Raw genomic sequence first — 15,392 nt, 5'->3', positions numbered from 1 at the left:
ATAAGGTTCACATGAGCGTGGCAACGGCACCAGGCCCACGGTCCCGTTGAAAAAGAACGCTCGAGAAAACCAGAAAAAAAAATAAAGGGAAAGCAGAGGCTTCCCCTGCTCTCGTCGAGGAAAGCAACCCGGGGAGTCGAGCCGGCAACGGATCCCACAACCCGACACCGCCAAGTGGGCCAAATATGGGCCCACGGTGGCCCCACCACCCATGCCCCCACCCCCACCCCCGCCTCTTCTCCCCGCACACTTCATAAAACCACCTCCACCACCTGTCCCCCCTTTAAACACACACACCGAAACAACACCACGCCGTCCCCCCCTCCCTCCACCGCGTCGCGCGGACACGAACGCGCGAGCCACCGAACCGAGCCGGGCCGGATCGCGGCGTGGAGGTGGATCCAGGCGCGGGCTCCTCTTCGCCGCCGCCGATGGACCTCGGCCTCGGCGGCGCGGCGGGCAGGGCCGGCAGCGGGGGAGGAGGGGCCCGTGGCATGAGCGGCAGCGGGAGCGGGGGCCGGACCAGCACGTTCGCCCTCGGAGGTGGCGGCGCCTCGGCGGCGGCGTGGACGCGGCTGGTCAGCTCCGGGGTGGAGGACGAGTTGGTGGTGTTCGCGTCGGGAGGAGGAGGAGGATGTGCGGGCGCGGGACCGGGAGGTCTGCCGCAGGGCCACTTTTTGGAGGCCTGCTTCCTCTGCCGGAAGCCCCTCGCCAGCAACCGCGACATCTTCATGTACAGGTTCGTCCCCTTGCCGGCATGGCTACTGCTGCCTGGTGCCTGCCCGCGCGTTTAGCTTTACGCTCGTTGGGTGGAATGGTTTTGGAATTTTCTGCAGTGGGTCCCGGGGTATGGACATTTCCAGCGTCTTTGGAAGGTGAATTTTTCCTGGGAAGAACAGGAAATTTGACCGCCGAATCAGCTGCTGGAAAAGTGGGAGTCGGCGCGTATTTCTCAGAGTTTCCTTTTTTTTCCTGCGCTTTATTTTACTTTTAGGTACTCGTATGCGGCCCGGGAAAAAAACATACTAGCATGGAAAATCTTGTGGGAGCCCTTTTTCGATTTTCCGATGTGTTGTTGGTGCGAAGGTTTTGTCATCTTTGATGCTGTTCGTCCGGGTTGCTTTTGCGCGTGAATCCATTGAATTCTCGGGGCCCTAAATCGGTGCGCTTATTTAATGACCATGCCGTGAGCTCCTGCCAATTTACCACAGCACCATCTGTCGCTTGCTCTTTATGCGTGGAGTTGGTAACCTTGAAAGCTTAGCTGCTAAGCACGGGCGATTTATCAGTTCGGTTACCTATAAGTCGGAAGCAAAATTCATCTACTGCTTTGACGCGTTGGGTGTTTCATGTCCATGAATAGAATTGGTGGGCAGACTGAAGCTACTGTTGTCGTCAGTTCCATGAGTAGTTCAGCTCTATTCTCCCTTTTCATATTTCATCTTCAGACCAAGAATTGGTTGGCAGTTCAGGCATCCAAAGACATCCATCCTTTCTTTGTACATCCGTTTCCATGTGAAAATTCACGCGGTGTCAGTGTTGTCCCCGTCACATTCTACTCGGGGTTTTCATGGCTTCCAAGCTTTGTAATCTTATGCATGGCTTTGTCTCTTGTGTGCAGAGGTGACATCCCATTCTGCACCGAGGAGTGCAGGAGGGAGCAGATGGAAATGGACGAGGAGATGGAGCGGAAGGAGAACAGCAACCCCAAGAAGGTGGCGGCTAGGGCGCCATCCCACGCGGGCGTGGAGTCCCCGCCTAGGCCTCCGAAGGCCCGGGCAGGGTCAATCCTCGCCGGCTAACACCACAAAAGGAAGCTCAGAAACGAGCTCGTTGTGTTATGATTCCCCTCCCCAAAACCAAAAGATCAGATCCCCCTCTTACCACCAGGAACTACCGCTTACAGTTACCTATAAGGGTTTGTGTTTTTTGTTTAAACCCCTTGCGCCTCTGGTAGGTGGCGCTGTGACCCTTTCACTGTCAATGCCTGCCGGCCTACCTGTATCGCTGATGATGTATAGAGATGGAAGGAGAGGAGGAGAGTGCTGTGCTGGTGTTTAGGACTGCAGGCTGCAGCTCTAGCTTTGTGCTGCTGCTGCTTGCTGTGTTCGTTTGTATGGGTGTTCTGGTCTTCGTTTTGGGGGATTTTGTGAAATTCTCTATGTGGTAGTAGTTGGTGATGGTGTTAGGCTTAAGGTTTTCCTAATGCTGATGAAAACATATGGCTATAGAAGAAATAGACATATGAATGGACCCTTGGGAGTCCATGACTTTACTCCTGTGTCATCGTGCTTTTATTTCTTCAGAGATCCTGTGACTGGCAACGAGTCACAAGAGGACGGTCCAGCTAACTTGTGATCGTCTTTGTTCGTGTGAATTGTTAATTTGCTATTGCTGTGAAAATGGTTAATAAGTGGCATGTTCCACGTATTGCTTTTGTTCGGAATGCTTAAGTTCTTAGATGAACGTCTCATGGTCCGGTTTACTCCTCCAAGAACATTCCCTTTTGAGCAATATTTTCAGAATATCCCCAAGAATGGTCTCTGGAATGAGGTTGCCGCTTCATGGCGCTGGTTGTAGCAGTGCGTAGGATTTGACTAGAAACATAGAGCTTTTGTTTTACCCTGCGTACGGTACGGATGTGTCAGCGAGAAAGGGTCGGGGAGGGAGAGCTAGTAAGCCAGCTCATAGAATTTTTTAGGGGGCGTTAATCGATAAGTAGTGTATAAAGTGAGGAGCCGTTGTTTGGTTGCTCGAGCTAAATTTTAGTCCGTATCACGTCGAATATTCGGAGGTTAATTAGGATGATTAAATATGAGTTAATTATAAAACTAATTGTATAGATGGAGGCTAAACGGCGAGATGAATCTATTAAGTTTAATTAATCCATCATTAACAAATGGTTACTGTAGCAGCACATTGTCAAATCATGGACGTTTAATATATTCGTCTCGCCGTTTAGCCTCCATCTGTGTAATGGGTTCTGTAAATAGTCTATGTTTAATACTTCTAGTTAGTATCTAAACATTCGATGTGCTATGAGATAGGTACTCCTGTTTTTCACCCCCTCTCTCTCCCGGCTTAGAGCAGGGCCTAATGTACCGGGAAAAGTCGATTCGTACCTGCAGTGCTGTCCTCGCCGAATCTACAGCAGAGGTACTCGCGCCGCAGGCTTTACGACAGGAACTTGCAACCTCGCCGAGCCATGGCGCATTGACCCTTAGGTCCGTAGCCCTTTTTGCTCGAGCTGTTCCACTTCCAGTTTGCAGGGTTTCGGGTTTCCCCTCCAGACGCGCGACGCGAGCATTGTAGAAGAACAGCACACTGGAATTGAATGCCCACTTGACGCGAGAGCGGAGTAGATGCAGAGCAGGTGAGTGGTGTGAACAGCACTGACGGGAGCTACCAGGAAGCAGGCAAGCAGCACTGCAGCAGCAGAGAGCAAAAGGGTTAATGCCCCACGAAGCTCGCCGGCTTTATGGAAAAGTAGCGTGTAGGAAGGGTCCCTGTCCGGTGGCTGGGCGGGCCCGCTCGTCAGCCTCCGCCGACCTTCCTGCTTCGCACCACCGCTTGGCGCGCCTGCATCCATCTCCTTTTTCCTGAAGGACCGCAGCGCTTGGAAGAAAAGCTTCCGGTGCGGGAAAGGAACGCCGACGGCCATGTGCGCCCGTGCCCGCTCGCTCGTCACTCCTTGGCTCGCCGGAGGAAAACGATGGCGCGGCGCTGGTTTGACGCGAGCGAGATCGGCCGAGGCCGGCTCACGGCGTGGCGAATTGATGAGGATTCGCAGGGAAGGACTGTGGTCGGTGATGGCGCCTCGCTCGCTGACTGCCCAGCGCCCTAGCCCACCGCTACTTGGCTTTGGCGTCCGCTGCCTAAAGCGACCAACGAACCGACCCCAAAAAGGCTGCCCCGTTTCGCGTCATCTGCCCCGGCTTTCTCTGTTTGGGGTAATGGGGTGGTTGGGGGAGGCAAGTTGCTTTCACTGTAACGCAGGCCGGGGTGTCACACTGTCACCGGTGGTCACCCACAGTGACTGAGTCAAACTTGTTGAACAAAAGTCAAATGCGACCATGCCATGTGGGGCCGGGGCCCATGCGAGCATGGGAACAAGGCCAGGCCAGTCTTGAAAGAACCGAGCTGATTTTTTTTTCAATGGATCGGGCCGAGTTACTTACAAGGCTGACTCGCTCGGCCCGCATAATATAAAAAGTTGCGCAAGATTTGGGCCCAGCCGTTCGCGTTTCTTCCGCGGCCCAAGACGGCTAGTGGACGAGCAACGTTATACGTGTCGCACTGTTGAAAGCGTAAACTTTTGCTTCGATGCCACTTGAAGGCGGAAAAGACTGTTCTCACCAACCCTGTTGGCCTGCCTGCTTGCTCGCCCCCGCCCCGCTCTACTCTATGTCTCTATCCCTCGCAACGCCAACCCCGATGCTCGCCTCCACCGCCGCCTCCCTCCGGCCGCCCCTCCGCCGCTTACGCGGCGGCGGTGCGTACCCCTCGGGCGCCTCCCGTGGAGGCATCTGCGGGGCTAACCCTCTCTTCCCCAGGCCCAGGCGGCGGGCGCTGGCATGCCGCGCGGACCTGCAGCAGGACGCGCCGTTCGCGGCCGCCATCGGCGCCTGCGTGCTCGCCTCGCTCGTGCTGCCCCCTCCCACGCCCCGCGGGGAGGCGCGCGAAGAGGTGGAGGAGGACGGGGATTTCGGCGCCACGGACACGAGGATGGGCGTGATGGGGATCATCTCCTTCCTGCCTTACTTCAACTGGCTGGTGAGCGGGACCCAAAGGGTTTGCTACTCCTCCTCTCCGTTGTTGTTTTGATTTGATGGGATTTTTGGTGTTTTCCTCGTGCGACTAGAGTTGGATCTTTGCGTGGCTGGACAGCGGGAGGCGGAGGTATCTCGTCTATGCTGCCGTCTACTTGGCTCCTTACCTCAGGTGGTTTGTAATTCTGAATCCTGAGATACCGAATTGTGTTGCCTTTGTTATGCTTTGGATCAGTTTATCTTGTGTTCTATATTGGTGTACTTTGGAGTATGGACTTTCTTTTGTAAAGCTTGTATAGCTTTTACATCTCTGTATGGCCAGCTGCCTGTGACTCTTCGTTGCTGTGAATAACTTTTGCTGTGAAAATACATATATGTGCTATTCGAGTTGTAGAATTCACAAAAAGATGATTTTTTTTTGTGTTTGAATTGTGCTGCGCTGGCGGCATAAGAAATCAAATTAATGGTTATATTGAACTGTTCTCAAGTTGCATTTCTTGAGGTAACGTAGGCAGCCGAGGAATATGTACTTTATTAACTTCATTAGCGTAAACTCCCAGCCCCCCCCCCCCCCCCCTCCCCCTCCCCTGTCGTGCTGCATTTTCAGTAGGCTTTCTGATTCAATCGAGTATTCATTAAAAAATCCTGTTTTTTAATCTCTGTGTTGGAGATTGATAAACTCAGACATTCTTTTTCAGAGCTAACTTATCAATGTCACCTGATGAGAGCTGGTTACCTATTGCTAGCATCTTTATCTGCATTTTACATATTCAGGTCAGTGCATAAGCTTCCTTGTAACCATTCAATGCAAGATGAGTCCTTTTTCCTGAGATGCTTCCTTCCTTTGCAGTTAGAAGCAGGCATCAGGAGTGGTGACATTGAAAGTTTCAACTTAATCGAGAGAGCTTGGAAGCTGGTATTTCCTAGTTCTGTTAAAGAGAAGGATGGTCCCCATGGAAACAGGAGAGACTCAATTGGAATGGTCCGAATCAAGGAACTACACATCTTAGGCTCCTGGAATCTTTGTTCAGCTAAACTTTGATTGTCATGTTTTGTAATTTTTCCAGGGAGATGGACACAATAGGAGAATACCATCAGCGCATGAATCTAGAGAAAGGCTTCGCAATTCAGATATCTTCAAGAGGAAGCTTGACGAGCCCAATGAGGAGAAGCAAAAGAAGTCAGATTGGAACTGAGAATAACAGTGATCCTGTCCTCCTATACTTTCCTGAATCGCCTGAAAATCGTTTGGGGAGATGCATGTATTTGTAGCGAGCTGAACCTACAGCCAAACCTGAAGTGGAGTTGTAGCAGCATGTGGTTTCAAATGGTCCGACGTCGTCTTTCTTTCTTGTTTTGAAATTAGATCTTAATTAGTATAGCTATAGCTTCCAACTTCCATTCCATGGTAGTGTAGAAACAAATTGCCAATCTGGTTTATATAGGTAGGACACATGGTGGTTTTGAAAGTTCCTGATATATCTTTCGTCCACACATCTGAATGAAAGTTGCATGTACTTTGCAGTGTTTCCGTTTGATTAGTTCCAAGCTGCTGGAAGTGGTGAATTGTAATCGGAACAAAAGCTGTACCTGAGAATGTAGCGAGCCCTACAGTTGATATATTTCACCGGGTAAATTCTGATTGGTATACAAGCATTCAAGCCACAATTCAGCATACGAAATCAAATAACACTGACACAACTGCGGAGTTTCTCGACTTCACCAAATCTCATAAATCATACATGATAGATGATACATGACACAAACTCAATAACAAATACGTGCTGCAATTAACGGTGTTTTCATCGGCTAGATCCTGATGAGTACAGAAACGTAAGGCCGCAAGTAATAAATGAACACGAAATCAAATGACTCGAAGAGACACGACATCAGTGTGTCCAGAAGCTTTAGCGGGTGTTTGGATACTAGGTGCTAAACTTTAGCGGTGTCATATCGGATGTTCGGATGCTAATTAGGAGGACTAAATATGAGTTAATTATAAAACTAATTGCAGAACCCTGTGCTAATTCGCGAGACAAATCTATTAAGCCTAATTAATCCATCATCAGCAAATGGTTACTGTAGGACCACATTGTCAAATCATGGACTAATTAGGTTTAATAGATTCGTCTCGCAAATTAGACTCAATCTGTGCAATTAGTAGGAGTATCCAAACGGAACCTAATTAGTTTGTGTATTGCAGTTGCAGGAGGCGTCTCAGATTCAGATGAGAGGAACCAGCCGAATAATGTTGAAGGCCTTCACTGTTCATCATCGATCTCTGTGCTGATCAATGAGATTTCATCAGCGAAAAATACAGTGATGGAAACCCTTCTTCCTGACGAATGAGATTTGACATCAGTCACTATTTTGAGCATGTCACTACAGATATTAGAATTTTAAATTTTAACTTCTAGTTTCGCCCACCAAATCTCATGCCATACAGTACACGAACTCAGGAACAGATAGCAACTGCAGTTAATGGTGATCTCATCAGCTAAATCCTGATGGGTACAGAAACATTCATGCTGAAATTAACAATACGAAATCAAACAACACGAGACACAACCGCAGTGTGTCTACTCATTCCGATTCCACCCACCCAACGAATCGAATTCGAACCCCTTCATCATCATGATTCACAACACCAGCGTTGTTCCTCCATCACAATTCGCTCAAGACTTCCTGAAGCTGGTGGCAATGGGCACGATGACGAGGAGGACGAGGATCAGCAGGATGATGATGCCGATGCAGAGCCACTTGCGGCTGCCCCGCTGGTACTCCCTGGCCTTGCCCAGCTCCTTGTTGCCGCCCTGCACGTAATGGGAGGCGTTGGCGACGTGGCTCTCGATGTCGTCGAGCTTCTCCCCCTGCGTCTCCACCATGACGGCCATGTCGAGGAACACCTGGTGGAGCTCCAGGAGGCTGCGCTCCACCTCGCGCGCAGCGTCGTGGCGGTCCTGGATCTCGTGCACCGCGGCGAGCACGGCGCCCTTGCCTTGCTCCGCGACGGCGGCGCCCAGGAGCTCCTCGCCGCGGCCGTCGGAGATGATGCGCTCGATCACCTCCTCCTCGGGGACCTCCCCGGTGAGCGTGTAGTAGCGGCGCTCCACGGTCTCCTTGTACTCGGACATCATCCGCTGCCGCAGCGCCTGGAAGTCGAGCATGAGGTCCTTGAGCTTCTTCCGGAGCCCCGCGGTGACGGCGGTGCGCGTGCGGTCCAGCGGCGTGCCCTCGCGGGACCCCGCCGAGAGCCTCCGCTGCGCGGCGTTGGCGCGGTCGAGGGACTCGAGCCTGGCACGGATGTCGCGGGCGCGGCGGAGCACGGCGACGATGTCGGCGTTGACGCGGCCGCGGTGCGCGCGGAGGGCGTCGGCCTGGTGCAGCGACTTGCCCTCCTCGTTGGCGGCGTGGAGGCGGTCGAGCGCGTCACGGATGGCCGCCATCTCCGCCTTCACCGCCTCCGCCTCCTGGAAGAACCCACGAAGGCGCTCGTCCGTGACGCCGCCGGCGCCCGACTCCGGGAGCTCGATCCCGTCGCCGCCCGCCTCCACGTCTTTCATCGCCGCCTTCTTCAGGTCGACGTAGTTCATGAAGGATTTGGTCATGAGGTCGTTCATGGCGCCGATCTCTGAATTGCCTCTCCTCGCTCGCTCTAGGGGGATTTCGCGGTGGGAGAAACGGATCGGCGGGGAAGTGGAAGAGCGGTTGGGGAAGGCTTTAAACTCGCATCAACGTGGAGCGGGGCCGCGGGATAGAGCCGTTGGGCGATGGCCCGGGAATCGGGAGGGAGCAGGGCAAAGCGAGCTCGCAGAGTATGTCCGAGAGCTTAGGGGTTGTTCGGATATGTCATATTGCATATTGTATGTTCGGACGTTAATTAAAACTAATTGTAGAATTCTGAGCTAACTCGCGAGATGAATCTATTAAACCTAATTAATTCATCATTAGCAAATGATTACTGTAATACCATATTGTCAAATCATGTACTAATTAAGCTTAATAGATTCGTCTTCCGAATTAGACTCCATCTATGCAATTAGTTTTGTAATTAGCCTATGTTTAATACTTCTAATTATTATCAAATATCCAATATGGCAGGTGCTAAACTTTAGCGGGTGGTATCCAAACACCCCTCCGATAGTCATCCCAATAGCATTCCTTCTATCTTTTACCGCTCCAACAACAAAATCTCCAGTTCTCGGTTCTCTGTACCAGCCCTTTAGAGAGCCATACAGCCTCTCCATTGTTGGAGAGCGAGATCAACGATTCTAGAGAGTCAAAATTTTATAAAGCGGTTTTAGATGAGAATTTTCCCTCGGATTCTCTAAAAATGGAGATGAAGAGCTAAATAGAGGTACTCTTGGAGATGCTCTCACAGAGTCACAGTCTCTTATTTATCCCAAGATTAATAACTACTCCTTAAAACAAGTCAACCAAAAATATAAATAAATAGATTGCCAGTATAATTTTATTACATATTAGGTAGATCAAATCTTCTTTTTATATTGCAGTAAGTCTAACTTAGTGCATAAATCAAGATTTTGTCTTAGTGTGTAAGTCAAGTATTTGTCTTAATGTGTAAATTAAAAATTATCTTTATGAGTCCTGTACTGTATAAAAAGAGGTAGTGCATCAAACGAAGAGTGAGAGAGAGGGAAAGGCAATGTAGAGAGTGGTAGTGAGTAGAAGTGAGGAAATGAATTAGAGTCACCACAACCAACACTTCGAACTTGCAAAGTGTGAGTGACCTATTTTTTTTATTTTTTTAAATAGGGATAACTTATATTACTTCAACATTAAACCATTATAATCACGTAATCACGTTCTAAAGTTGCCCACGTGCAAGTCGGAACACCTTTAGAAATAAAATTAGAAGACAGCTCTCGCCTACCTATCTAACCCAACACATGACCACCTCATTTGCGCTACGGTGGCAAAAAGAAACTCTAAAATACTAGAACATACACAAGATTCTTTTAACTCCTTCAATGATAAAACAACTGGAAGAAAGATTTGGAGAAGTAATTTAAGTGCATTTCCTAGACAATCTGATTCCAACCACACATGACCTTGGAAGACAAAAAGAGCACAGTAGATTCCTATCAAAGTTCAGCAGATTTGCAGAGCCGATCACTGGACCAACCAAAGAAAATAACTTCACCCAAATGATCTCTAACAATGAAGCCAAGCTCAGTATATCTGGTGATGAGATCAAAACCAGCATCCACATTAAATTTAATCTAACTAGGGGAGGAGTCTATCCAATGAGATATTTTTTAGGACTTATTCATACTGCCTAGGTGGGTCTTATAACCTACTTTTTTTTACACGAGTTAGATGTGGTTCGTAACTCCATCCAAACTATGAAACACGATGACATGTATTAGTTGGATCTAGGCTCATCTGACCTACTATACAGATCCTCCGTGCTTCACCCTCACATGGGATTGCAAGATTGCCCGAGTTTTCGTATCCGGAGGACATCGGCGTACTGGTAATTTACGCCTTCCGATCCCGGCGGTTCGGACGTTCAGTTTCGTGCACGTTGTGCTGAAGTGCCGAGGAAAGGCTTCGCAAGTTGCAATCGCCCGCGCTGGTGCGCCACGGACCAATGAGGCAGTGACGTCTCTCTCCCAGTCTCCCGGCCCGCCGGCCGGCATGGCCATGCCACCACGCAAAGCCCTGATGATGAGCGCGCCCTCCGCGGGGCGCCCAAGCGGCCTCCCGAGGCACGCACTTTGGAGATCCGCTGCCGCGCTCGTCCTCGCCACCCTCGTGGCGCTGCCCTTCGCGGTTCTGTACCGCGCCGCCGTCTCGCCTTCGCTGGGGGCCTCCTGGCGGTGGGAGACCTCGCTACCCTCGGCCGTCTCATCCGAGGAGGAGGAGGGCGACGATCTGGTGAGCCCGCCTCCTTCCTGCTTCAATTAGTGGCTTCGATTTTGCCATTTCGTTGCGAGTTTGGTAAACTTGCACTGTGGCGTTGGTTCCGGGACTCGAATTGGGCTGAGAATTGGCAATCCACTATTCTGTATGATAGAGGGTTCTAGTGCATTACGACATGCAGGGTGCAATCCGTTGATTAATTGCGCAATTAGAGTTCGTGGTTGTGTCATATGTTTGTTGCCTTTGAGGATTTACTTAAGCCAGGCGAAATACCCTTCCCCTACCTCCGCGATGCCGCCGGCTCCGGCGGCGCCGCCCAGGATCCTCCGCCGCCCCCAGCCCCCCACAGCCAGCCCTCCCTGCCACCAAAAGATCCCTCCCTACGCCTCCCCTGCGGCACCGCCTCCTCCGCCCTCACCCAGTTCCTTCTCTACCTCCTTCTGGAGGGAGTCTCCACCGCCGCCACCACCCAGATCCGCTTTCCCCGGCTACCTCAACGACCTCCCTGTCCTAGAAACACCACAATCCGCCCGTGTCCCGCCATCCTACGCGGAGATTGTCCGCCGGTCACCTCCCCGCTCCCTCCACCTCCACCTCGGCGGACGCGCCCCCCTCCTGCCCACGCCATGTCTTGCTTCGCCTAGATCTGCCGTTCCCCCACCAAGATCCGCTGTTAATGCGGCACCACGCCGTTCCTCTGGCAGCGATACTCCTGCTGGGCGCGCGGATTCGCGACGTCGCCTCACTGGATCCGCTTTTACTCTCCCCTTCCCCCCCCCGCGATGCCGCCTCTATCTCGCCGGCCACTCAACCCTCCGCCTACCGCGTTAATGCTCCTCCGGCTGCTGCCTTGCGCCGTATTGGGCCATCGAGCCCTGTGCCTCTGCGCCACATCCCGCCCTCGGCTCTGCCCAGTGACGCGGAACCTGGTTGGACCCATGTGGTCAATCGCCGCAGGGGCATACCGAGGAAGAAGCCCCTGCCCGGGCGCTCTGAGCATTCATGGCGGCACCCTCCCTTGCCACCTACTCGCCTGCGGCAGGAGAATTCCAGCAGGGCGCCGGTGGCCCCTTCGCTCCCCAAAGTGTCTTCCTCCACCGCACACAAGGGCGCTGCTTCCGCTGTCTTGGTCGGGATCATCGCGTCAGCTCCTGCAGAGACCCCATTCGCTGCCTCAGGTGCCTCCAGCAGGGGCACAAGCTTTCTTTCTGTCGCGCAATCCTCCCACCAAGCCGCGTCCCTCCATCAACACCCCCACTGCCCCAGAAGCCTTCCCCCACCAATCCGCGCAACAGGCTCCCGCCTCGACGCCGCAGCCACTGCCGCCTCCTGACCACCGCAGCCCCTCGAGGATGAAGAACTTCTCTGTTGGTGACCCGGCTCTCCGGCCAGAGGAAGACAAGCTCCATGTCCCCACCTCCTTTGAGCTGGAGCGCGAGCTGCGGGACTGGGAGGGATGCGCGCTGGTCACCTGGGCCATGCGCGTCCCCCCCAACACCACATCGCGGCACCTGGAGGAGGCCCTCGTCGCAGACTTCAGGCTGCGGCCAGGCGACGTCGACGTCACCAGACACTGGCCGGAGGTGTTCCTCATCCGCTTCCAGAACAGGAGAAGCTGCGAGGAGGTCAACGCAAAAGGCAAGTTCAAGTGCCACGACGCGGACGTTTGCGTTCGGCCATGGAGGAGTCTCACGGGCGCTCTCGGGGCGGCTCTCTTCTACAGAGTGCGCCTGGTCCTCGACGGTGTTCCGCGCCATGCTTGGCAGCCGGAGCTTGTCGAGAGGATTGTCGGTCGCACCTGCTCTCTCCAATGTGTTGACACTAATCTACTCCACCCAACTGATACTCGTGGCATTGAGCTTTGGGCCTGGACGGCTGACCCGAGCAGGATCCCCAAGGTTATGTGGCTCATCTTCACTACTGGAGCCTTGGATGCTTCTTCTTCTTCTGTGCAGGTCTCGGAGACACCCCCCCAGCGATGGCAACGGGGAATCAAGCACCGTGTCATCATTCACATTTGGGAAATCCATGATTTCTCCAAAGTGACCATGGACCGTGACGACCCGGATCTTGCGGTGGGGGAGCCGGAGCGTCGGCGCCTTCCCTGGTTCTGGGGCGTCCGCGACGGCGACCAAGTTCCAACGGCTGCTTTCGAGCCGTTCCACCACCCTCCGCCACCGCGCGTCCAAGAGCGACGCAATGAACGTGAAGAGGAAGACAGGAGTGACCGCGCACGCCGGGACCGCGTCGACGACCACCCGGCTTTCCACGGCGTCCACAACAGCAACAACTTCGACGACGACGACGACGACGAGCGTGACCCCTGGCCGCGTGTCCGCCACGGCCACGCACGGCGGGCCGATGCCAGCTTCGGCCGTCGCCAGGACGTCCCGCGCCGTGAACGCTCACGCTCCCCGCGACGCCAAAACAAGGGCTCCGGCTCCTACGACGGTCGCCGTCGCCACAGCCGCAACGACGACGACAAGCCACTGTCGGCCGACGAGCTTGAAGCGCAACGCCAGCGTGACCTTAAGCTTCTTTTTTCTCTCCAGGTCGCCACCATGGAGGAGGCGGCCAGCAAGCTTCTTAACCTGCAGGTCACGCCGAGATCCACCCTCACCCCCCCAACGCCACGCCCCCTGTGCCAACTGCTCTCCAATGCCGCAAGGATGGCGGCCGGCCCCGGGGAAGAAGCCTGGTCCGCTGCGGCAAGTGACAAGCATGGCCCTAAGGTACCTAATGGCACAACCCCAATCCCTGTACATCGTGTTTTTCAGCGCATCAAGGAGCAACTCCCCCCCAGCCCAGCCATCTATACAAGAGGTCGACGCCGCTCTCATTCAGCTGCAAGGGATGGCTAACGCTTTTTGCCAGCAGCTCCCCAACGAAGGACCTTCTGGATGCAAGGCGCCCGACACCATAACAGGCTCCCCGGCGCCTACTCTGGTGCTACAGGAGAGCCCCTGCTTGCAGGTGCCAGCTGTCGAGGAGCCAAACGGCGAGCAAACAACAACCTGGGCTGCCCATGTCAACCCCTCCTCTCCTCATGCAATACTGACAATGCCCCAGGTACCGCGGGAGGACCACCAGGTGCAGGGCGGGAGCGACAGGAGGCCGACTGGCGGGCGGTCACCCTCTTGCACCGCCGGCTTCAGCGCCCCTCCCTTGCTGGACGGCTCCAATGCCCGCTCTGCTGCCGGCCAACAAGAGAACCACATCATCCAGCTACCTGCCTCACCAGAAGCCAACAACATTGGGCCAACAGACGGCGACGACGTCCACGCACTTCAGGTCGTCTCTTCAGCTCCTTTGTCACCGGCTTTGCATCCAGCTACACCACATAGTGGCATTGCTGAGCTCTTCTCAACGCCTAACCATGGCATCCTGCCTCAGCCTTCTGTTGCCCCAGGAAAAAGGGGACGTCGCCTCAAGAAGCAGCCAGTGGAGGTCGCGGCTCTACGCCATAGCAAGCGTCAAGCTTGCAGCAAGATCAGGCACCTCTCCGCCGAAGAGAAGGCCAACCATGTCCTATGCCGACGCCTGGGCTACATCAAAAACGACACCACGCCGGCTGAGGAAGCCATCAGGGAGTTTGTCGCCACCTTCCAAGGCCCCATGCCGGAGTATATTATCAAGGCACTCTCAGCGCTATTTCACCTTGACGACGACGACATCGACAACGCAACCAATGCCCTGATCAAGCTTGGAGGGGCAGAGGCGATGGAAGATTCCAGCCATGCTATCTGAACAGCTACCCCGCGGAGCTCCTATCCATGTCATGTTATCTTATCCAGTCACTAAGTCCTTCAGACACTTCAGCCTCCTAATTTGCATGCTCCCTACCGGGATAATTCACTATGCTTCGTGTTCTTCTATAAGGCTTGCCACCTCCCTAAAGCGCCAGACCCACATTCATACCAATGGCAACACATGACCTCCAAATATTGTGCTGGAACGTTAGAGGACTAAATTCAGCGGCACGTCGACAAACTGTACAACAAATCATTGCATCAGTGCCCTGTAATATAGTGTGCCTGCAGGAAACAAAACTATCCCAGATCGACGACAGTTTAGTTCGCTCTGTGGGAGGACGCATGCTCAGGAGCTACAGCTTCCTGCCGGCAGGAGGAGTGTCGGGTACCAGGGGCGGCATTTTGATCCTCTGGAACGACGACGTAATTAACATCGACTCAATCGACAAGAAAGACTTCTCCTTAACGGCGAATGTAACAATAAAAACGACCGAGGTGCTCTCCCTGCTAACGGTAGTCTATAGACCAACGCGAGAGCAGGAAAAGCCACAATTCCTTCAGGAGATCAGAAATCTGGCTCCCCGCCAGGGCATCAAATGGGTTATCCTAGGCGACTTTAACCAGATCTACAAAACAACTGACAAGAATAATTCCAACCTAAACATCAACAACATGCGACATTTTCGAGACACGCTAAATAACTGTGACTTAAAAGAAATCCACCTCCAGAACAGGAAGTACACTTGGAGCAACGAACGCCGCAACCCAACCCTCGTTCGACTAGATCGCGTATTCTGCAATGAACATTGGGACTTAGCTTTCCCGTCGCACACCCTACAAGCGCTCTCCTCTTCGCATTCCGATCACTGCCCCCTGCTCCTCTCAAGTCATGAAAGCCCGCCGCGACCACGCCATTTCAAATTCGAGAATTTTTGGATTTCTATGCCAGGCTTTCAGCAGGTGTTACAACAGGCATGGACATCCA

At 53.3% G+C, this 15,392-nt stretch overlaps 3 protein-coding genes across 3 annotated transcripts; 2 read left to right on the top strand and 1 right to left on the bottom strand.

Moving 5' to 3' along the window:
• Positions 1 to 278: 278 nt before the first annotated feature.
• Positions 279 to 2,279, top strand: LOC101776019 (rRNA 2'-O-methyltransferase fibrillarin). Its single transcript, XM_004976558.3, has 2 exons — positions 279 to 739; positions 1,622 to 2,279. The coding sequence occupies exons 1-2, from the start codon at positions 432 to 434 to the stop codon at positions 1,800 to 1,802; spliced, it is 489 nt and encodes a 162-aa protein (XP_004976615.1). The 5' UTR covers positions 279 to 431; the 3' UTR covers positions 1,803 to 2,279.
• A 2,073-nt stretch (positions 2,280 to 4,352) lies between these two features.
• LOC101775613 lies at positions 4,353 to 6,391 on the top strand. Its single transcript, XM_004976557.3, has 5 exons — positions 4,353 to 4,773; positions 4,862 to 4,941; positions 5,468 to 5,543; positions 5,620 to 5,751; positions 5,837 to 6,391. The coding sequence occupies exons 1-5, from the start codon at positions 4,405 to 4,407 to the stop codon at positions 5,963 to 5,965; spliced, it is 786 nt and encodes a 261-aa protein (XP_004976614.1). The 5' UTR covers positions 4,353 to 4,404; the 3' UTR covers positions 5,966 to 6,391.
• An 833-nt stretch (positions 6,392 to 7,224) lies between these two features.
• On the bottom strand, positions 7,225 to 8,548 carry LOC101775208 (syntaxin-related protein KNOLLE). The gene has a single exon (XM_004976556.3). The coding sequence runs from the start codon at positions 8,387 to 8,389 to the stop codon at positions 7,445 to 7,447; it is 945 nt and encodes a 314-aa protein (XP_004976613.1). The 5' UTR covers positions 8,390 to 8,548; the 3' UTR covers positions 7,225 to 7,444.
• Positions 8,549 to 15,392: the final 6,844 nt, after the last annotated feature.

The sequence above is a fragment of the Setaria italica genome, chromosome VII (genome assembly GCF_000263155.2).
Source record: "Setaria italica strain Yugu1 chromosome VII, Setaria_italica_v2.0, whole genome shotgun sequence".
Classification (NCBI taxonomy): domain Eukaryota; kingdom Viridiplantae; phylum Streptophyta; class Magnoliopsida; order Poales; family Poaceae; genus Setaria; species Setaria italica.
Note: the sequence above shows the minus strand (reverse complement) of the source record. Positions and strands in the feature narration are given on the sequence as shown.